The sequence below is a fragment of the Microtus oregoni genome, unplaced genomic scaffold (assembly GCF_018167655.1).
Source record: "Microtus oregoni isolate MIOR12 unplaced genomic scaffold, Mior012 000012F_ref0000307, whole genome shotgun sequence".
Lineage (NCBI taxonomy): Eukaryota > Metazoa > Chordata > Mammalia > Rodentia > Cricetidae > Microtus > Microtus oregoni.
The window spans coordinates 15,137,741-15,161,733 of NW_024543071.1; the positions used below are offsets into that span (position 1 = coordinate 15,137,741).

General features: G+C 45.4%; 1 protein-coding gene across 2 annotated transcripts in view; it reads left to right on the forward strand.

Moving 5' to 3' along the window:
- Armh3 (armadillo like helical domain containing 3) overlaps window positions 1-23,993 on the forward strand; it is a 190,141-nt gene that overhangs the window by 159,057 nt on the left and 7,091 nt on the right. For both annotated transcript variants that reach the window (XM_041662014.1, XM_041662015.1), the window contains one exon: window positions 3,693-3,771. In XM_041662014.1, the coding sequence (XP_041517948.1) occupies window positions 3,693-3,771 (79 nt within the window). The remainder of the gene's footprint in view (window positions 1-3,692; window positions 3,772-23,993) is intronic.

The following is a 23,993-nucleotide window of genomic DNA, read 5'->3' on the forward strand; positions in this document are numbered from 1 at the left end:
TTCGTGAAAAGCAATGGGTGTGTGCTGGCAGGTGATCCTATCTACAATGGTTGGAACATTAGGAATTTCCTTTGGATGGTCTGTTCCTGGGTGGTGCCTGGGTGGTCTCAGTTTGTGTTCTTTCTTGGAACCAGGTATTGCCTTAGGATAAACTACTGAGACTGGGAACTCTGCTGAGCTTGTCATGGCTGGGTCCTGCAGGAGCAAAGGAAGATGTCTTTCACCATGGGGTCCTTGACATGGCCATGCCCGTGTCAATGATACACATCTCACAGGACCTCAAACACCTAGGGCTTCCTCTGTTCCCCACAACACTATACAGTAAAGACTGAGCTTTTTCCTCCATATATCCAATTGTAGGTGTACAAGAAGCCTGTTCTGTGGGGCTTTCACAGGGGCCAGGGCACTTGGAGCAGGAGTAGGAGCTGAAGGCTGGCCTGGAGCTGGAACCTTAGCTATGGTTTAAAGCCTTGGACTATAGTTAGCAAGAGCCTGTGACTCATGAGCATGCAGCCTCAAATGTGCTTCACAAGGTTGGGTGAGCCATGACAGCTTGCAGCTGGGGCCTCTGGCATCCTGGCTTTAACCACCTCAGGATCACAGAGCCTTGATGGCCTCTGCACGTCCACTCACTTCCTTAGCCTTGTTTGCCTGCATCTTCCTCAGCTCCTTTTGTGGTGTTTATTAGCAAAGCACATGCATGTTCCTTAGGAACTTGGGGTCAATGCCCTTAAGAGAGTCATGTCTTTGTGACTGGGGTTTCTTGATGCCATTTCTGTGCCATTTTCAGGATTGGTTGTGTGTGGTGTGATCCTTGGACTCCTGAAGTGCCTGGGACCAGAAAAGAAAACCAGGGAAAACTGGGTCTATCTGTCTCTCTCTCTGTCTCTCTCTCTGTCTCTCTCTCTCTCTCTTTCTCTCTCTCTCTCTCATTTTTCAAGACAGGGTTTCTCTTCGTAGCCCTGGCTGTCTTGGAACTCACTCTTTAGACCAGGCTGGCCTCAAACTCCACCTGCCTCCCAAGCGCTGGGATTAAAGGCATGCATCACCACTGCCAGGCCCAAGGATATTTCTTTATTCTTTATTATTACACTTTAGAAATTCTCTCTCTCTCTCTCTCTCTCTCTCTCTCTCTCTTTCTTGGTTTTTCGAGACAAGGTTTCTCTGTAGCTTTGGAGTCTGTCCTGGAACCAGCTCTCATAGACCAGACTGGCCTCGATCTCACAGAGATCCACATGCCTCGAGTGCTAGGATTAAAGGCGTGTGCCACCACCGCCTGGCCTGTGTGAATGTGTTAAGCATCTGTGTAGGTTCACTCACCTACGTGGGCACATGTGGAGTCCAGAGGTGAACATCAAGATGTTTTCCTTAGTTGATTCTCCACTTTATATTTTTTGGATATTTTTGTTAATTCTTTGAGAATTTTATACAGTGTATTTCAGTCATATTCACCCCACACAGTTCTTCCCTCTGACTCCTCCCACATCCATTTCTACTTCCTAATACTCCCTAACTTTGCATCTTATTTTTCTTTTCTTTTTTAATAACCTATTATTAATTATTAATAACAATTTGCACTGCCCATAAACTCCTGAGTGTGAGGCCATTACTAGAGTGCGACCAACTTACCAGGAGCACACCCTTAAAGAAGATTCCCTCTTCCTCCTCCAGAAACCACCACCTGTCCCCAGCTCCTCAGTTGTAGTGGGGACTCATGAGCCCCTCGCATTCCATGCAGGAAAGCTGAATGGCTGGGTTTTATGCGATGTGGTTCAGACGATGCTGCTGCTCTCGTTCTCCCTGATCTCTGGCTCTAAGAGTGTTTCCACTCCTGCACGATGGTCCCTGAACCTTTGGAGGGGTGTGCTATAGATGTTCCATTTGTGGCTGAGCTCTCCATTGACACTGATGCCCTGTGCTTGTCTGCATAGCCCACCTTCTATCACTCACTTCTCTAGTGAAGTCTGAGAGCTATACTAATCTGGGCGTAGAGAGATACAGATTTGTAGGGCAGTTTGACCTTAAGTCCATTTTACCCATTTTTCAGAATAATAGCGGTAGGGTTCATCCTAGGATTTGTGAGCTCTCCAGCCTTGGGTTCTTGGTTAGACTTACAGTACTGGACCTGTGTTTCCTTTTGTGGAGCAGGCCACACGGAGCCAAGCAGAAAGGAGTTGATTATCCCTGTGACATTCCTGTCACTATTGTAACCATGGGAACCTAATTTTAAAATACCTCTCACTGAACCCAGAATTCATTATTTCTCACTACACTGACTGATGGCCAGCCCCCTGTCTCTGCACACACCCAGTACTGAGGTTTCAGAAGCACACAAGTATGCTCAGCTTTACTGCTGGTGCTGGGGCTCTGAACTCAGATTCTCACATTTGCTTAACAAGCACTTTCCCCTGGCTCCCCAGAGATTTTTTTGAGGTAAATTTAATAAGATGTGGTGACTTTGGATGAGCACAATTGATTAGGGGAAAGTGATGCTCTGACTTTGGGTTCAAGGCCTGGAATTTAAGTTTTGGTTTGGATCTACACACTAGCAAGCTTGAGAACTGAACGTCAGTTTTGGTAAAGCTTAGCTCTTTCAGTGCCGGTTCCTCTAGTGTTGATCCAGCTCCACCGAGTACCCATGCCATACACCTCAATCTAACTGGAACACCACGCCCCCTAGTGGACAGTCAGCGCCTGGGTACTTTTTCATCTCGAGGAATCTGAGCATGACTTGTTTTTTTACTTGTGTGCTTTTCTCTGTAGCTCATTTCCACATCAGAAGTGTTTGACTGAATTTTCCAGTAACTTTTTTGGGGGATTGTAGTGGTTTCAAGACAGGGTTTTTCTGTGTAGACCAGGCTGGGTGAACTCAGAAATCTGCCTGCCTCCCCTCTGAGTACTGGGATTAAAGGTATGCATCACTCTGCCTAGCTTCGGTGACTTGTTAAATCCTTCCCATTTCAGTTTCCTGTACACTCTCATTGTAACCTCATGTTTAGGAACAGGGCGGTTACCCTTGTTCTAATGCTATGATAAACACTGTGACCAAAAGCAACTTGAGAAGGAAAGGGTTTATTTGATCTTAGAGCTCTCGCAGGCCATCCCATCAGAGCAGAGTCAGGGCAGGAACAAGACAGGAATCTCAGGACAAGAACTGGAAGAGACATGGAGAAGTTCTGCTTACTGGTCTGCTTAGCTTGCTTACTTGGCATGCTTCTCTTCCTAACGTTAATTTTTATTTCTTTGTGTGTGCCAAGTGCATGCAGTATCCTAGAAGGCCTGAGGAGGGTATCAGATCCCCTGGAACTGGAGTTAGAGACAATCGTGTGCTACCCAGTGTGGGTGCTAGGATCTGAACCTAAGTCCTTTGTAAGAACAGCAGGTGCCCTTGGCCATTGAGCTGTCTCCAGTCCTTCATCATTCTTTCTGTAGTTTTAAAGACCACCTGTCCAGGGCTGCACTGCCCCCCAGTGTCAGGGTCCCTCCCACATCAATCATTAATCAAGAGTATGCCCTTCAGACTTGCCTACAAGCCAGTCTGATAGAGGCATCTTCCCAGTTGAGTTTCCTCTTCGCAGATAACTGTAGCTTGTGTCAAGACAAAAACTAACCCAGGGCGCACTCACTCCTGATTAACTGGATGATCGTTGTCTTCCATCTGGGACCATGTTAATGTTAATTCTTTATTTCAGAGCCATCATCAATCACTTTAATCCCAAAATTGAGTCCTACGCTGCTGTGAATCACATATCTCAACTCTCGGAAGAACAGGTAAGTCAGTCCTCTCTGCGGAATGGCCTCCCTGGTGCTGTCTGCTAATGGGATCCTGTGACTGAGCTCCAAGCAGGGTGGTAAAACCAGGCTGCTGAGAAGAGTTAGTGCAAGATTGCTTGCTGATTCTTTAAATAGAGTAATACCTTCTTCATTTGTGCCTTCTGAAGGATTTGTTTAATTATATAGAGAATATGAGGTAAAATTTGACGAATTACTGTCTTGCAGCGGGTGATAAAATATTACTTTTTAAGCTCTCAACCAGTTATTTTGATTTCTGAAAGTCAGAAATGTCAACATGATGTGCCCACCTGTGACCCAGCACTCGGAGGGTGGAGGCAGGAGTTCAGGTTATCCTAGGTTATCCTAAGTTGCATAGTGAATTCAGGGACAGCCTGGGCTGTGTGCCACCCTGTCTTAAGAACTCAAACAAACCAATAAATAAATAAATAAACAAACAAACAAATAAATAAGACATGAGAACTTAGAAGTGAACGTAAATTCCCACCACAGGAAAACTGAAGGTGTGTGCTCATTGAAGCACCAGCTCTCATTGAGATAGTTTTTCTTTAGTGATTGAGTCATCTTTCCCTTGGACAGTTATTTCTGGGCAGGTTTTCTGTGGTATTGTCTGAGTTGAAGTTAGCCTCATACATTTGTTTACCTGAAGTCTGGCCTGATTTTCCCTTCTCCCTTATTGCCTGTATTCAGCTCTATGTTATATAAAAGTACAAATGGGGCTTCAGCATGGCATGGAGTTGAACTAGCATTCGTTTTGAGGCTTTTTCTTCTTTGTTTTTTTTTTTAAATAAGTGGGGTTTTTTGTTTGTTTTTTGGAAGACATGGTTTTGTTTGTTTGCTTGCTTGTTTGTTTTTTTCCCCAAAACAAGGTTTCTTTGTGTAGCCCTGGCTATCCTAGAACTAGCTCTGTAGACCAGCTGGCCTCAAATTCATAGAGATCTGCCTGCCTCTGCCTCCTGAGTGCTGGGATTAACAATGTATACCACCACTGCCTGGCTTAAATAAGGATCTGTATTAGAATAATAATTAACAAGTGCATAACTTTATATAAAAGTACTGTTTACAAATTAAAAATACATAAAATCAGGGTCATATAGCCTAATTTAGCTCATATAGCTGAATTCACTGTGTAGGTGAAGATGACCTTCAGCTCCTGGCTCTCTGGCTGGTATGCCCCACCTTGCTGTTTCATTCAGAGACTTTTGAGTCTTGTATCAAAGGCACAAAATAAGATGATGAGGAGATGGCTCAGTTGGGTGAAGTGCTTCCTGCTCAAGCCTGGGAACCTAAGCTTAAGCCCCAGTATACACATAAAGAAGCCAGGCATGCCTGTAATTCCAGCATAGGAAGACCGAGGTAGATGGATCCCTGGAGCCTGCAGGCCAACCAGTCTAGTTGCATAGGTGAGCTCTAAGTTCAGTGAGAGGCATGTGCACGCATGCGCACACACAAAGTAGAAGCAGTTGGAAAAAGACACTGGTTGTAAACCTCTGTCCTCCACACATACTTACTTGCTCTACATAATACATACATACATAAATACCTAATTCTCTTTCTTGCTTCCCATCGTTCTCAGTTGGAAAAGCCAAGGAATAAATTCCAAACTAGTGGAACTATGTGTGTTCTGTTCTTCCTTGCCAGTGCATCACTGTAGCTCTTGTGAGTGTTTTACTGGCAGGACCAGCCAGCAAGTGTATTCCAGTGTTCCTGAAGCGATTCAGTTCACCCAGCGAGGCAGCAGGCAAGGCAGAGCCTTCTCAGTACTCCCCCCAGTGGCTCTTCCTGCAGCCAGATGGATAGTACTCTATTAATCTGTCAGTTGTTCCCTTTGAAATATTTGTTCTCTTTTGTGAAGCCAGCTGTGTGACTCCATCCCCATACTTAAAGCCGCCTTTATAAATGGCTTTCATTTCCTTTTTTTCCTCTGCCTATAGAGCAGAGCAGATTCCTGTTCTTTTGATACTGGAGCTGTCTGTGAGGTATTTATTGATGCTCCCTTTTCTTTTTTTTTTTTTTAAAGATTTATTTATTTATTTATTTATTTATTATGTATACAACATTCTGCCTCGAGGTATGCCCGTACGCCAGAGCAGGGCGCCAGATCTCATTACAGATGGTTGTGAGCCACCATGTGGTTGCTGGGAATTGAACTCAGGACCTCTGGAAGAGCAGCCAGTGCTCTTAACCTCTGAGCCATCTCTCCAGCCCTTGATGCTCCCTTTTCCTGTGGACCAGTTCATGATAATTCTACTGTGTCATTTTTATACAGAACAGTCCGTGTATTATGTTCTGTATGTTAATGGAAGGAGATGCTCCTACCACTGTCACTCTGGATAGCCTGAAAGCCACATGCAGTGTTCACCCCAGCAGCTTGGGAAGGTCAGCCGCAGAGGTTCTTTCTGAGTAGCAGCCGCCAGCCAGTGATAAAAGCCCATTGCAGTGCATGAGGAAGTCAGAAAAGAAAAGATTAACAAGTTATCCTTACCCTCTTTCATCTTCTTTCAAGGTTAAAAGTGGCAAATGATGTTTCTTGAGTCTAGAAGCCAGAAGTGAGGCAGTTCCTAGGGAAGGGAACTCTGTTTATTCACGAATGGGGAAGAGGGCTGGGGCTGTCGTGCCAAGTAGAGTGCTTGTGAGTGCTCACCTAGCATGTAGGGATTTCATGCCCCAGCACCACTATGGTGGGAGGAGTCCTCATGTAAATAGTTACACGTAGCTGTGACACTACAGGATCACGGGTGGAAAGCCAAGTCTAATCTCTGCACTCGTAGTTATCGTGTGCTCATGGGCTCATTACTGCTAGCGGGATGCTGTTATCCCAGGACTCTGCTCTCAAAATAGTTGTTTGTCTTCCCCAACTGCTTCTGAGGGCTGCTAATGATAGCACTATAGCGCACTTGTTTTTTTATCAGATTAGAGGCATTTGACTGCCTGTCTATCTCCAACATGTGGAGTGCTTCTCTCCCTTCACTTAGGAACATTAATGCTGATGTCACAATGTCAAGAGTATTTGCAGCTTCCCAAAGAGCTGGGTTTCAGGGCAGTAAGGCCCTGCAGCTGGTAGCAGCTATTCTTAGTAGGGAGGGAAAAGAAAAAAAAAAAAGCAAAACAGGATTAAAATCCCTAGCAGATTCTAAATATTTCTATAAGGTAAGACCTAAAGCCTGTTAATATATGTTAGCTGGGGTTTATAGCATACAGTAAATCAGGCAGATAGGACAGACCCTTTGCTAGCCCTGCCTGCCCAGCTTGTCATTTTGTTCCTACAAAGATTTGTGGATTTTTTTTTTAAAAGACAGGCTTATACACTATAACCTAGACTAACCTGGGACTCACTGTATAGACCAGGCTGGCCTTCAGTTCCTCTTGTGTCAGCCTCTTAGGTGCTGGTATTAGAGATTGGAGCAACTGTGACCACCTAGATTTGTGAAGTTTTTCTAAGTTTATGTATTTTTATAATTTAAGTGCAAGTCAGTCTTTAGTCACATGTCTCTCAAGCAAACAAACAAGAAAACAGTTTCTCTGTATAACCCTGGCTGGCTTAACTTACAGAAATCCACCTGCCTCTTCCTCCGTAATGCTGGATTACAGGTGTGCACCCAGAGTCCCGTCCTAATTCTTTGCTTTTGATTCAATCACAAACAGTAAGGGCCTATCGATGCCAAGCACGTTGTAAGGGCTGACGGGCAAACCTTCCTCTTTTTAAATTGTCATTTAAAAGATTTGCCATCCTAACAATGGTTAGGGTGTAGGAAACAGTTTGCTCAACAGTGCACACGTGGATGTCCCAGATCTCTGAGATTTTTCCTTCCTGCAGAACTGAAACTCTGTCTGAACAGCCCTGCTCCTCTTCCTGTGCTGCCTTGGCAACCAGCATTCTGCTTTCTGTTTCTGAGGCAGACAAACTATCTTCAAGCTTCACTTTCACCCCAGTGCCTCGGAGCTTGTAAGAATTTCTCCAAATACAAAGTCAAGGACTTCCTGAGGCAATCTTAAGGGTTGGGATATAGCTCAAATCCAGTGTGCTGCCTCTTCACCTAGCCTACTGGAGTTTCCTGGTTCATTTTCCCAGCACACCCCCCACCAAAGAAAGAATGTTAAGAGAGAAAAAGCATTCTGCTGGAATATCCCTGGAACGTAGATGATGCAGTCAGATCCTTTCACTTTCTATATTAGGAAGTGTTGTTGCTTTGATTATTATGATGTAATCACAATCAGTTTGCCTGTTTAGATCTTTGGGTTTTTTGTCTTAGTGTTTTGCCTGCATGTATGTCTGTGCACCATATTCCTGCCTTGTTTTTTTAGTTGAGGTTTTATGTAGTTCAGGTTAGCCCAGAACTAACTCCCTTGTAACTGAGAATAACCTAGAGTGTTTGATTCCTGTCTCTACTTCTCAAACTCTGGGAGTATAGGCTTGAGCCAGCTGTGTTAGCAGTCTTTGCTGAGTTTTTTAATGATTTATTTTTATTTGCATTAATATTTTGCCTGCATATGTGTTTGTGTGAGGATGTCAGATCCCCTGGAACTGGAGTTACAGACAATTTGAGCTGCCATGTGGGTGCTGGGAATTGACCCTGGGTCCATTGGAAGAACAGCGAGTGCTCTTAACCATGAGTCCTCTCTCCAGCTCTCTTTGTTGAGGTTTTAATTCCTACCATTTCCTTTTAAGTTTCTTCTCTCTATAGAGCTTTGGATTTTGGATCCAGAGGAGGCCATATAGTGTTGTATAGGACACTTTTTACATGTATTATGTGGGAGCGTGTGTGTATGCATGCTCAGAGTTAATTTATTCCTTATAACATGTGGGTTTTGGGGGTCAAATTCAAGCTTGGTGGCAGGTATTGGTACTGGCTAAACCATCTTGACAGCCCACAGGACTTTTTTTTTAAAATATTTATCTTTGTGGGTTTTTTTAAGATCTATTTTATTTATTGTGTGTACAGTATTTTGCCTGCATGTATGCCTACAGGACAGAAGAGGGCACCAAATCTCATTACGGATGGTTGTGAGCCACCATGTGGTTGCTGGGAATTGAACTTAGGACCTTTAGAAGAGCAGGCAGGCATTTTTAAAAAGTATTATTACAAGCAGAGTATGGCTGAAAGCTGCTAAGTATTACTTCCGTGAACTTTCTAAATCGTTTGGTTTCTCCTGATCCTAAGAGCCAGCACACCTGACTGCTGCAGAGTAGAGAGCTGTCTCAGCTGCTGGGAGCACTTGCTGCCCTTGCAGGACGTCAGGATCTGGTTCTCAGAGTCCATAGTGGGCAGCTCACAGCCACCTGTAACTCAGGTTTCAGGTAGCCAACACCCTTTCTTGCTTCCACAGACACCAGCAAGCACATGATACACACATGCTATATACCTGCATATACTCAAAGATACATATAAATAAAAATAAATCTAAAAAAACTACAAATGGGATGCTGGATGTTGGTGGCGCATGCCTTCAATCCCAGCACTCGGGAGGCAGAGACAGGCAGGTCTCTGTGAGTTTGAGACCAACCTGGTCTACAGAGCGAGTTCCAGGACAGGCTCCAAAGGTACAGAGAAATCCTGTCTTGAAAAAGAACCAAAAAAAAAAAAAAAAGCTCACTGACTGTTGACTGTTCTTCCAGAGGACTGGGCTTCAATTCCCACACCCACATGACAGCTCCCAATTGTCTGTAACTCCAATCTGACACCCTCACACAGACATACATGCAGGCAAAACACCAGTAAACATAAAATAAATGAATTATTTAAAAACACTGCATGTGACTGTTAGGTATTTAGAAATTCAAATGATACCTAACTTTTTGTTTGTTTTGGTTTTTTGAGATGTCTCACTCTATGGCTCAGGCAAACCTGGAACTCACCGAGTAACCCAATCTGGCCCCTGACTAGTGGCCATACTCTTGTCTCAGCCTTCTAGGTGTTAGAATTAGAGGTCTGAGCCCAGGCCCAGCCTAGTTTATTTCCAGTAAACAGTGAGGTGCTCATAAGAGGGGAGCCCCACTTTGAGGGCTCTGTGTCTTTAGGGGCCTTTGCTTGAGAGTATGTTCTCAGAAAAATATTGGTAGAAAGCTCTAAGAATTTAAAGCCTCTGAGGAAAGGAATGTCCCAGGGTCCTTTTGGATTGTAACCAGGGTGCCTGAGGCATACTCTAGTGTCCCTATGCTGTTTTCTCTCTTTAGAACTCGGTTCTAACCATTATGCAAGGCAGCCTTGGAGGAAGACTCATGTTCAAGAGTTAAGACTCCACAACAGCCGGAACTCAGCTTCCTATACTTGACAGCGTGCATTTCCACGGCAGCCTGTGAGCCCTGAGTGACGGTTGCCGTGGGAACTCTGACTGAGACGTGGGACAGACGTGGGACAGACGTGGGATGAGACATTAGCTGTCTGACCCCACCTTCCTGCTGTCTTTATCTGTGTTCTGGCATTTCAGTTGACCTGCTGGGCAGAAAAAACATGTCAGTGGAGCTGTGTGTTCACTGGAAAAGACGGAGTCAGAGGAAGGGGCGGCTCCTGCCCACTGCTCACACTCTGCGGGCATCTGGAAAAGGGTGCAGGGGAGTCAGCATCCAGGTCCTGTGCTGTGGGTGATGCTTTCAGCTGGACCAGGGGGAGACCCTGCATAGGGAAGGAAGTATCTTGGATTTAAAACAGATTTAAATTCACAGAAGAACAAGAGCACGTTATGATTGTTGAGGGAGTACTTTTGCATGTTATTTACTGAAATCCTACAAGTTAGACAAGATTTTATAGGTGAGTACACTAATGAGACTGGTTTGTTCAGGGCTACAATTGTACCAGGTCAGGCTAACTCCAGAGTGTATATGCGCGCGTGCGCGCACACACACACACACACACACACACATCACATCACGGTAAAGTTTAATCCCCCTTGAAACTTATATCCCAGGCTGTCCTTGAATTCACTTTGTACCTAAGTGTAGTACGAGAGTGGGCCCTTTTGTTTCATCCTGCCCGGCTAGCTCACTCCCGAAATAGCCACACAGAAACTGTATTTATTTAAATACTGCCTGGCCTATTATCTCCAGCCCTTTATTGGCTAACTCTCACATATTAGTTTAACCCATCTTCATTAATGTGTATCACCACTTGACTGGCTTACCGGCATGAGTCTAACCAGCGTCCGTCTCGGGCAGGAAAACCATGGTGTCTTCCACACTGCCTTCTTCCTCCCAGAATTCAGTTCTCTTTTCCATGCCTACCTAAGCTCTTTCCTATCAAAAGGCCAAGGCAGTTTCTTTATTTAAACAATAAAAACAACACAAATACAAAAGGACCTTCTATACCACCTAAGGATGATCTTGAACTTCTTATCTTCCTGCCTCTATTATTGAGTGCTCTGATTATAATTGTGCTGCCTTCCATGCCCCATTTATATGGTACAGTACCAGAGATCCAGCACAGGGCTTTCTGCATGCTAAGCAAGCATTGTACCAACTGAACTATATCTCTGTTCAGCATCTTAACTGCTTTTTTTTTTTTTTTTGAGATAGGGTTTCTCTGTGTAGCTCTGCCTGTAGACTAGACCAGACTGGCCTTGAACTCAGAGATCCACCTGCCTCTGCCTCCCTAGTGCTGGGATCCAAGGCGCACAGCACCACTGTCACCTTCTTAACTGCTTTTAAGGTGGTGCATTTGTTTTATTCAAAAGTCTCAAGTCGTGTTGCACCGCGCCACGTGGGGGATAGCGACAGCAGGGGTCACTCGCAGGGGGAGAGGAGCTCGGCTGTTATTGTGTCTGCCATTGTCAGAAGTTTCTTCGTTGATGTAGAATTTTGAAGTGGCCCCCACCTGAACGGCTGGTCAGTGCATGGAAGGAGCAGTGCTCGAGGAGTGACAGGCAGACTGCGGACAGACCGGGTTGTCCCCGATGGCCCAGCAGAGCAGCCCCGCTACTGGAAGTACCCTTATGCAAAGTTGTGTCTCTGTTAAAGTTGTATTTGACTTGAAATATTTTTGTCCTTATTATTTTATAATAATGTATGTATGTATGTGTACCATGTTTACACATGGTACCCATGGAGGCCAGAAGAGAATGATACAACCCTTGGAACTGGAGTTACAGTTGATTTTGAGCCACCGTGAGGGTGTTGGGAACTAAACCTAGGTCCTCTGCAAGAGCAACCAATGCTCTTAAATGCCAAGTCATCTCTTCCTTGACATAGTTTTAGGACCCATAACAGTATTTTGAGTTTTTATAACAATCATAATCACGAGGTAATTGCAATCTGAAAAATAAGTCACTCAGCTGAAAGGGAAGCTGGGCATAGCTTACAAATGGGATTCTGACTGTTAGGGGCAGGAGTTATGCAAGCCCTGGCAAGGAGGCAGAGACTTACTGAGTTAGGATCAGAGAAGGCTAGCCTTCTAATCCCCCTGCTTCTGCCTCCCAAGTGCTGGGATTATAGTGTACACCACGGTCTCTGTCGAGAGATGGTGACTTCTTCAGCTCAGGGTTTCATACTTCTGAAATAACGTGTTTGCAAGGAAAGAGACCTCAGGTGGGGAGTGCAGACACGTGTGCCTGTTGGCTGCATCTGGACAGAGGCTAAAGGCCTGATGGAGTTCCTGTGTTTCCTCCACTCCCATTACCTCAGTACCTCTAAACATGATTAGATGTCATGCTGACACGGGCTGCATGTGTCACACCTGTAATTAGTGCCAAGAAAGTGTCCCAGGGCTGTCTGGCCTGAGCAAGTAAGTCAGGGAGGTGGTGACTGCCCGGGGAAATTAAGGAGAGCCACCAACACCAGTCCTTTCACCAATGCTGGCCTCTCACTAATCACCCGCTGTGAGGTTCATTATCTGGTCTCCCTGACTGAAGGGCAGGCAGAACCTGCCAGATCAATGAGTCTCAAGGCGGTAGAAAGCCCCTTGGAAGCAGGCTTGCAAGGCATGGTCTGACGGTGAGAACTGGGCAGCTTAAATTGGTTTTAAAATTGGATTTGCTCCTGAACTATAGGAGATGAAAATAGAGAAGGGAGAAGAAAAAGCAGCCAACTTGTACATACATGTTGCATGCAGAGGCCTGCAGTCAGGAAGTGCCGCCTTTCAGACACACTGATTCTCCGGAAGCCAAGAGGTGGACTTCTACCCTCTGGATCACTTTTTCCAAACAAGTCACATTAACTGATAGTTCCCTAGGAGAAAATTGAGTTATCTCAGATAGAAAATCCTTTCCAATGCCCAGTGGAGGAGCAGATACCCAGCATGTGTGTGGGTTGTGACAGGTTGTTCTTTGTGTGGCTCTTGGCTTTGGATTTGGATTTGTTTTTTGTGTGTGTGTGTGTTATAGGCTGCTCCCCCCATTCTTTTCTTTCTTTTTTTTCTTTTCCAGCCAGTTCTTACCTCTGAAGGAAACTCTCAGGACTCTTTGGTACAGGACAGGAACTGTATGCCTGCCTAGGCTGACTCTTCCCAGATTTCTTTGTGCAGAGAGTACAGAAGTACTTGTACCAATCAATCTAGGAGCCAAATGCACTCCAGAGCTGCACCTGTCCTTGAGGAGCACAGGGTTTGCAGCACTACTGTTTGGGGATTTTTCTCTTTTGAGATGAGAACTTAGTAGGTAGACAACACCAGTTTAAACTGGTTTGTGACCTTGTGCATCCTCTTCCCAAGTGTCACAAATGTGCACCCTGCCCAATGTGGCCCTTCGTTCCTCCCTCCCTCCCTCTCTCCCTCCCTCCCTCCCTCCCTCCCTCCTTTTCTTTGACATGGTGCCTCTGCCTCGTCTCAGGTTGACCTGGAATTTGCTATATAGTCAAAGCTGGCTTTGAACTGATCTTCCTGCGGACACCTCCCAAGTGCTAGGAATGTAGGCACAGGCCTCCGTGCCTGGCTTCAGATCACTACTTTGGTGTTAGACCTTTGCTGCAGGGTGTGTATTCCTGTGGACCTCTCAGTAGCTGTGTTTGGAATGATGCTTCAGCTCCTCCGGACCACATATGAGCCTAAGAATCATGAGTAGCTGTTGTCAGAAGGCCGCTTGTTCGTCCCCGGCTGCTCAGCCCCAAAATAACAACACAGAAACTATGTTATTTAAATCACTGCATGGCCCATTTGCTCTAGCTTATTGGCTAACTCTTATCTTAAATTAACCTATCTCCATTAATCTTTGTATCACCACAAGGCTGTGGTTTGCTGGGTAAAGTTTCAACATGTCTGTTTCCAGCGGGGCTACATGGCTTCTCCCTCACTCTGACTCCTTTCTTCCAGCATGCTGTTTAGTTTTCCCCGCTTACCTAAATTTTGCCCTATCAACAGGCCAAGGCAGTTTCTTTATTCTCCAGTGGTATTCAGAGCATACAGAGGGGAATCCCACATCATAAACCTACCTATTCTCAAACCTCCCATGAACTGTGGCGTCTTTACAATTCCACAAACAATTGACTGAAACTTGGAGTGAGTTTCCTCCTGAAGAGCCATGATCATCCAGGACAATAACCATTTCCTCGGTTTTACGGAAAAGGCAAAAGCAGGACCTTTACTGACAATATTAAAGGTAGGAGTTTGTACATTTCTGAGCTTGAGAAGGGATCCTGTGTGTCAGGTCCAGGCAAGTACAAGCGATAGTCAAGTTTCATCTGACTAGTGCCCCATTGGACAGCATTCTAGACACCATTGATTCATCAGGGAAGACTGTGGGGTGGTCCAGAGATAGAAGGAGGTACAAAAGGAAAAGGATCCTCTCACTATTGAAATATCGAGAACTTGAACCACATACCAATCCCAAGCATTCTTGTCTAAACCTGCAGTGGAATAATGACAAAACAAAAGGCAAGCTTTCACCTGAGGCTGTGTACATTTTCATACTAGTCATGGCAGTTTACTGAAAAATTTATTTTTATTCAACTTTGTTGAAGTATACAACGCAGTGTGTAACCAGCTACTGCAGTCCAGATGCGGAGCATCTCCTCTAGGCTGTGACTGTCTGCAGCTGCAGCTCTGAGGAGGCCGAGCAAAGGATTGGCAGAAGTTAAAGAAACAAAAGCAAAAGGGAGTCATGAGATGGCTCAACAGATAAAGGTTCTCGTGCCAAGTCTGATGACTTTAGCTCTACCCCATGATGACCCACATGGTAGAAAGAGAGAACACACACACACACACACAAAAGTAACTAAATAATCTTCTCAGGTGTTAATTTGGTCTTGAAATCATATTATCTGAGTAAATTATTTTTTAGAAGTTAGGCAGAGCACAGAGATTAGGTCCTAAAGTATTTGCTGCACATGAATGAAAACCCGTGTTTGATACCCAGCACCTACCTAAAAACCCAGGTGTAGTGATGTCTGCTTCTAACCTCAGCATGGACGGCTTGCTGGTCAGTGAGCCTTCCCGTGTCAGGATTCCTGGGTCCCAGTGATGAGAGTCTGTGTCACAAAGCAAGGTGGACCTAGTGTTGATCTCTGGCACATACCTGTGCACAAATACAGCCACACAAAAAAGCACACCACTGAAGACTTATGAAACATCTTCATTACCCCAGAACATCACACTACCCTGCAGACTAATTTTACTCTGTGTCTGTGCCATAGCAAACACTTGTATTTGCGTTATTACAGATGTGACTTGTCTCCTATAGACCTTCCTACAGTGTGCTTTGTGTATGACTTTCCCTCGGGAGACACAAACAAGTGTATACTCAACCCAAGTGAGACACAACAGACCAGCAGGTCCACCCAGGTCTAGCTTGGTAAACCAATGGGTTTCCTGTTAGGGTCACGTGCAGAACATGGTGCCTCAGGCAGCTCCATCACAGAGAACTCAGAGTGCTCTCCAGCATGGGCGACTTCTTACAAAAGTTGCATCACTTGGAGTTGACTCCCAAGTGTCTCCCAGGCACATCTTCTGCTTATGGGACCTCGGGAAGGAGCTCTGTGGTTTTTAGCTTTCCTAAACCACAGTACCCACCCAACTGGGATGCTGGATGCTCATAACTTTGTGTCTAGTGAGATGAACACATAGATTTTCCCCTTCTGAGATGAAGCTCTGGATCACGATACACTATCCATTTTATTATGTTATTCTTTTATGTGTGCCGGTGTTTTCCCTGAATGTATGCCTGTGCTGTGCCTACAGTGGCCAGAAGAGGGCATTAGATTCCGTGAGCCTGGAGTTAAAATTGTGAGTGCTAGGTGTTGGGCCTAGGTCCCCTGGAAGATCAGCCCTGAATCTTAACTGCTGAGTCATCTCTCCAGCCCCATAGTTCAGTTTCTGTAATAGATTTAGATATAGTCTGTTTTTTCTACTTCGTTGTTTTTTAAATTACATTTATGTCTTTTGTGTGTGTACATGTATGTATATGCATGGTACACATGTGGAGGTTTGAGGACAACTTGCTGGAGTCAGTTCTCTCCTTTACCATGTGCTTCCTTGTAATCTGACTTTTCTTGTCAGCCTTTCTTGGCTGGCCAGCTCCCAATAATGACATAGAGACTTAGTCATTATGAAAACTTGGCATCGTAGGCTTGTCCCCAGCTAGCTCTTATAATTTAAATCAACCTGCTTCTATTACCTACGTTCTACCCAGTGGCTTTTTACCTCCCCTCTGTACTGTATGTCCATTGGTCGGTGTCTCCTGCACACACAGATGCCTTCTCTCTTTCTTTCTCTGCCCAGAAGTCCTGCTTATCTCTCCTAGCTATTGGCTGTTCAGCTTTTTATTACGCAAATCACAGCAACACATCTTCATACAGTATATGAATAACCGCAACAATTCCCAGAGTGACACTCGGGTGTCAGGCGTGGAGGAAAGCACTGTACCCGCTGAACCATCCTGCCCCGCCTGGGGTTTTCTCCTTTATGGTTGTAACGGTTTTATTAATTTCTCAGCAAGGGTCTTGTGTCCTCCAGAGTGGCCTGGAACCCCTGTGTAGCTGAGGATGGTGTTGATCCTCCTGCTCATAGGTATGTGCCGCACAGCAGGTTTAATTTGAGAAAGTTGTTCATATGCATTGTTAAATTTATTGCTATATCGGGCAGTGGTGGTGCACGCCTTTAATCCCAGCAATTCAGGCAGATCTCTGTGAGTTTGAGGACAGCCTGGTCTACAGAGTGAACTCCAGGACAGCTAGGGCTACACAGAGAAACCCTGTCTCGAAAAACCAAAAACAATAAACCAGAATTTATTGCCATAGTTGGTTGCCATATTCTTTTTCTCTGATATGCCTGTAGGGTTTAAATGCTGTCCTCTCATTTATGACATGAGTAAAGTATACCTTTTCTCTTTTGTTTCTTATCAGTCTGGCTAGAAGTTTATACATTTTATTAATCTTCTCAGTAAATCAGCTTCTTGTCTCACTGATTTTTCTGCTGTTTTCTATTGTATTAATTTATAAGGTTGTCTTCCTCCACTTTGGGTTAATTTTCTTTTCTTTTTCACTTGAGTTAGAAACTGATTATCAAGTTTTAGATCATGTTTATTTTCTTAATTTATTTTATGTGCATTGGTATTCTGCCTGCATGTTTGTCTTTGTGAAGATGTCAGGTCCCCTGGAACTGGAGTTACAGACAGTTGTGAGCTGCCACGTGGGTACTGGGAATTCAACCCTGGTTCTCTGGAAGAGCAGTCAGTGCTTTTTAACCCCTGAGCCTTCTCTCCAGCCCCCTATGTCATGTTCATTTTCTAACACTGAGATTGAGTGATCTAAGTTTTCCTCGTGATTAACAACATCCCATAAATTCTGATGTTCTGTTTTCATTTTCATTCAGTTCAAAATATTTTCTCATATCTCTTATGACATTTAGAAATGTGTCATTTTATTTCTATTATTTGATGATTTTCCAGATATATTTGTTAGTAATTTCTTATTTAATTCCCTGGTGGTCAAAAAAAGTTTGGTGTGATTCCAGTTCTTTTAATGTATTGTGATTTGGCTTATGATCCAGCATATGTCTGTCTTGTCGAATGCTCTGTGTGCCCTTGAGAAGAATGTATTCTGCTGTTGTTGAGTAGACTTTTCTATAAATACCCTTGAGGGCAAGTGGGTTGGTAGTCTTGTAGTCGCTGCTGGTTTGTCTCCTCGCCCATCAGTTATGGGCTCTGCAACCCTAACTGCCTGTCCTCGTTTTCTTCCTTCAGTCTGTCAAGTTTTCAAAGCTCTGTTATTATTTGCACATACATTCAGGACTTTGTCTCCTTCATCATGGGATTTGACTCTCTGAGCCTGGTATTGTTCTTTTTACATGTGCTTATTTGGGTGAAGGGTGTGTCGTGTGCTACAGCCTGTGGGTGAAGGTCAGAGAACAACTTGGGGAGCTGGCTCTCTTTCTTCAACAGGTGAATCCCAGAGATAGAGCTCAGGTTGTCAGGTTTGGTGGCAGTACTTTTACCCTCTGAGACATCATCCCAGTCCTGCTGGCTTTCTTACGGGTGTTGGACTTTGTTCAAGAAGGCAGATGAATTGTTTGTAGATCACGGTGATCCTCTGAATCTTCTCTTAATCCTCAGAAGGATAGGCTTGAAGTAGATAGACTTCATAATGTAGTGCTGCCATCAACAGTGGAACTGCTAGCCAGCGGTGGTGGCGCACGCCTTTAATCCCAGCACTCGGGAGGCAGAGGCAGGTGAATCTCTGTGAGTTCGAGGCCAGCCTGGTCTACAGAGCCAACTCCAGGATAACCAAAGCTACATAGAGGAAAAAAAAATAAAGAGTGCAGCTGCCTGGTATTTGTTTGTTTCATTTTTTAAGACGGTTTCTCTATATAGCTTTGGCTGTCCTGGAACTTGATTGTAGACCAGGCTGGTCTCACACTCAGAGATCTTCCTGTCCTGCTTCCTGAATGCTGGGATCAAAGGCGTGTGCTACTACTGCTCAATACCTGGTACTGATTTTGAATATCGGGTAAACAGTACTCTGTTGTGGTTGGGGTTGAAATTCAGATACCGCTCTGTCCTGTGCACTCTGAGAACTGTTTATTTTGAGGTCCCACCTCCCTTGTCTGGCTGACCTACATACACGCAGTGTGGATTTTTATTTTTACAATTTCTTTTTTTCTTTTTTTTTTTTTTTGAGACAGGGTTTCTCTGTGTAATAGCCCTAGATGTCCTGGAACTAGTTCTTGTAGACCAGGCTGGCCTCGAACTCACAGAGATCCTCCTGTCTCTGCCTCCTGAGAGCTGGGATTAAAGGCGTGTACCACCACCACCCAGCAATTTTTACGATTTCTTACTGCGTGCACATGTGCATGTGTGTGTGCTGTGTGTGCGTGCGTGTGCATGTGCATACATATTTGTGTATCTGTCTGTCTCTTGGTCAGGAAGAGAGTTGAAACATAGAGCTCTTAGATCTCCATATTCTGTCCTTTTAATCATGTTTGGTCCTGTGACTATTTTGGGCCACATTCATAAGGACATGACATAATGTAATATAACATAACAGAAGCATAGAACTTGCAGGAAGGCTCAGTGGATAAAGGCACTTACAGCCAAGCCTCAGAACCCACACAATCAAAGGAGACAGCCAGCTCCTGCAAGTTGTCCTCTCACCTCCACACTTAGGCCATGGCACATTCATGTCCAGGCAGGCACACGTGCATGCACATGAGCGCGCGCACACACACACGCACACACACGTAATGAAAAGAATTAGGGGCTGGAGAGATGGCTCAGTGGTTAAGAACACTGACTGCTCTTGCAGAGGACCTGGTTATGCTCCCAGCACCCACATGGTGACTCTCAACTGTCAGTAATTTTAATTTTAAGGGATTCAGTGCCATCTTCTGGTCTCCAAAGGTACTGAACACACATAGTACATACATTTAGGCCAAACACTCATACATCAAAAGAATAAAATAATTTAAAGAAAAGAAAAAAAGTTTAAAGTTGGGGAACTAAGTATGATTATACATACCTTTAATCCCAACACTTGAAACCCTGTCTTTTAAAACACACACACACCATTTTAAAAGGTGGGGCTAGAGAGATCTCTGATCAAGAGTGTTTTCTGCCCCTGCAGTAGACTGACATTCAGTTTCCAGCACCCATGGGCTGCGTGATGCGTATCTCGAGCTCCAAGGGATCCCACACAGCCTTCTGGCCTCCATAGGCACCTCCACATAAAAATCACATTTTTTTTTCAAGACAGGGTTTTTCTGTGTAGCTTTGGAGCCTGAAATTACCTGGCTCAAGTGAAAAGGAAACACGGAACACACAACAAACCCACTTAGGAGTTTATTAGAGGGGGCATGTACAGGCCTGGGGAATCAGTGTGCAGAGAGAGAGCGAGGGTGAAGATGGTACCTCCAGCTTTTAAAGGCTGCCTAGCGCATGTGCACAGGGGGATGACGTGGCTGCGTCGTATGCAGATGACAGAGCTCACGCATGCTTGCAAGGGCTCATGCAGCTGCGTCACATGTAGATGGTGCAACCATGCTGCACATGGGTCACGCACGGGGTTGGAGCCACTAGGCACTTCTGCCTGAGGGCTTGATTGCACATGCGTGGCCCTGGAACCTGGAAGTGTCAGTCATGTTGTGTGGCTGAATCATTACAGAGCCTGTCCTGGAACGCGCTCTGTAGACCAGGCTGGCCTCGAACTCACCGAGACCTGCCTGTCTCTGCCTCCTGGGGGCTGGGATTAAAGGCATGCACCACTACCCAGCACATTCATATACTTTTAAAGAGAGGGCAAGAGAGACAGACACTACACACACACACACACACACACACACACACACACACAGAGAGAGAGAGAGAGAGAGAGAGACAGACAGACAGACAGACAGCGCAGAGCACAGTCCCTGCGTAATTATTAGTCTCCTCTAGATACTAGTTAGACCTGGAACACACGAATCTCCTTGTTTGTTCTTGTCCTTTGAGGTGCAAATCCTTTAGTTGTTCTATGTAAACAAATGCTAAAAATAGCTCAGCAAGTATTTGAACCCAGCTGCTCAAAGATCACCACGTGTGTCTGCTTAGCTTGTTGGCACAGTCGCCTAATGAGTGCTCTGCACAACTGAGTGGCATTTATGCTGTGAAAATTGGCCCTAACTAGCACACCTCAGTAGGACATTGCAGAATGGGCTGGATCTGATCTGAGAAGTGTAATGTATAGTTTGCATATGTGTGGAGTAAAGAGACATTCTCTCCCCTTCTTTCCATCCTTTGCTCATTCTCTGTGTATGAAAATCTGCCCTTCAGATTGTCCCTGATGGGAGCTTCAGCTGGCAGTTTGGGTCAGACTTGTTCAAGTCAGTGCCCTTTCCTGAAGCTGCTGTTTTAGGGTGCTGCCATGCTAGAGTGTCGCACTTTGAATTATCTGTCCCGGTGCTGAAGAGAGAAGGGAGCTGGACACTGCAGGGTCAGCAGATAGAGACTCTTGCCACTGAGGCTAATGGCTGGAGTTTGGTCCCTAGGATTCAAACAAGTCACCCTCTGACCTCTACATGTCACAGTAGGTAAGCCCCTTTGTTTCCCCTGCCTTCAAAGATGTGCAGCCAGGCAGTGTTACATGACTGTGATTTCAGCGGAATAGGAAGGCATCAGGAGTTCAAAGACAGCCTCACCCGGAGTTCGAGGCCACTCTAAGCCATCCCAGGTGTTGTGCAGCAGCTGCTCAACCTCATGGCCGTGCATTGTTTCCCACCTGACCCTGCTGAGCTCCACAGGCGTTTGGTTTCCCACTTTTCTTGTTGGCTCCATGAGGCGGACTTGCTCTGAGGCTGTAGAAGCTTTCTATCAGTGCTGAGAACAGTGCCCAGTGTGAGGTGTCAGGGACAATTCTAATCTTACCATGTGACCCTAATGAGAGATTCCTTTCCTTTTTAGTTGAGCCTGTGTTACTAAATTAATTCTGCAAGCTTGTTGAGTGTTTACTGTTCCTTGGGCTCTGTTAGGCAGTGTGAGGAAGCCACACCGTAACTGGTACTCTTCGGATTGTAACACATCCACTCATGGCAATTTCCAGTGAGGAAATTGATGGTAGCAGTCACGCGTGTGTTGCCCCAAGAGAGGCCCTGCCAACAAATCTCTCCTTGGGAAACCTGTGAAGTAGAGGTGTCTTCGTGGGGAGGTTGTTTATGAATGGGCTGGAAGGGAACTTCAGGCCCTAAAAAAATAGCCATAGGTTCAAGCAGGTGAAAGAAACAGTAGGAACAGTTCCGGTTACTAAGCACTGGTGTGTCAGCACAGTGCTGATGAAGTATGTTACCACATGATAAGAAAGCTGGACCAAGTGTGGTAGTGTGTGCCTTTGACTCCAGCAGGCAAGCAGCTTCTGTGTTTGAGGCCAGTTTGATCTACATAGTAAGCTCCAGGCCAGGGATGTCTCCGAAACAAAGGAAACAAGAAAACTGGCATGCACACGCTACGGCACCCTGTGAGGGTCAGAGCACAGCTTTGAGGAGTTGCCTTTACCCTGAGTAGACGCTGGCCCTTTGAACCGTGTTCTCGTGTTCTAAACTGCAGCTCTATTTTCCCAGGCACGGCTGTTGACTGAAACTTTTTTTTTTTTCAGTACCCATGAGCAGCTAGACCCATTAGCCAGAGTCTCACTCATACAATGCCTTTTCAGTGCTCAAATAGCCTTAACCTGCCCTTAATTTGGAACCTTAAATGTGAATTCTAGGGAAAGAATCGTCATTTGCTTTCTCTTATCAGAATCTCCCTTATGAACTGTCCAGCCCCTGGCTACTGTTTAACTGTAAGGAAGGCACTGAATTCTTAGGCTGGTGACATGGCAGATGGGAATGCATGCTGCATCTGTAGGAAGAGATCCTTCCCCACTGGGAGACATGACCAGTGAGGAATCCTTAGAGAGACTAGGGAAGATGAAGCTTATGTTCCTCTTCAAGCTCTTGCTAGAGTTGACAAGCATCTCAATCCTGGAGTGGATCCAGAGAAAGAATTTCGGCAATGTCAGGCAATCTTTGAGAAAAATCTCTTAGCTAGTGAGTGAACGTCTACTGGAGTGTGAACCTGTAAAGCAGCCCCAGTGTGAACCACACACTAGGGGTGGGGAGACGACACGGCCGGACAGTGGATCCTCTGAAAAGCCTCCCCACTTTAATTCCCTTTTAACTTAATCTATTCCACAGCATCCTGAGCTGATGTCTTGTAGGATTAAGGACTGACAGATGTTAGATCAGAACTGTGAGGAAGCCGATCACATGATGCTGGTCTGTGAGAACAGACTCTGACCTTGAGACATGAACAGTCACCGGCTTGGTGCCAAATCCTCCTAACTCCTGTCCCAGGCCTTGCAAAGGGTTGACTGAGGCCTAAAAACCAACCGAAGCTTAAAGACTCATGAATCTCCAGCTTCTACTGTCCAGAATACCAGCCCTAGTCACTTTTTGTCTGTAACTCATTAAGGGTGGTCTCCCAAGTTTCTCTGTTTTTGAGACAAGGTCTTCTCTCGTAGGCCAGGCTGGCCTGGAATTCTATAGACAGGTGAGGGTGGCCCTGAATTCCTGACCCTCCTGTCTCTACCTAAGTAAGTAGACTACATTTGCAAGTATGTGTCCCCATACCCAGGTTTAGCACGGCCAGCACCGCACATCTGGCATCATCTCGGACCTGGGACACAGTACAGTCAGGGCTACACAGAGAAACCCTGTCTTAGAAAACAAAGAAGTGAAAACACAGAAAAACCACAGCCTTCACTGTGCAGAGCCAGGCATCTATGGGCCTATCTGCTCAACTTTTCTTTCACAGAACCTGTACCCCTTGCACTACGAGGTTTAGCAGCCTTGGCAGCAGGTTCTCGGATTCTGACTTCTGGCCTGTGGTCTGGCTTGCGTTTGCGTTGCACAAGAGAATCCAGTGTCCGCAGCAGGATAGTCACCGGCAGCTGGGTGAAGATGCATGAGGCCTTACTCCTGACCTGTGTTAGGGTTATCTGGGGACAGCAAAAACATTCCGAAGCCTCTTGTCTCCAGAAAGTTTTCCCTATAAAATTAGTAACTGTTAGCCGGGCGATGGTGGCGCACGCCTTTAATCCCAGCACTCGGGAGGCAGAGGCAGGTGGATCTCTGTGATTTCAAGACCACCCTGGTCTACAGAGCTAGTTCCAGGACAGGCTCCAAAGCCACAGAGAAACCCTGTCTCGAAAAAAAAAAAAAAATTAGTAACTGTTTATTTGCCATTCGCTGTGTGCCAGATACTGGGGAGCCACTGTCTCGTGTCACTTCACACCAGCTGACGAGGTCACAGGCATGCAAACCGAGTCCAAAAGACCAGAA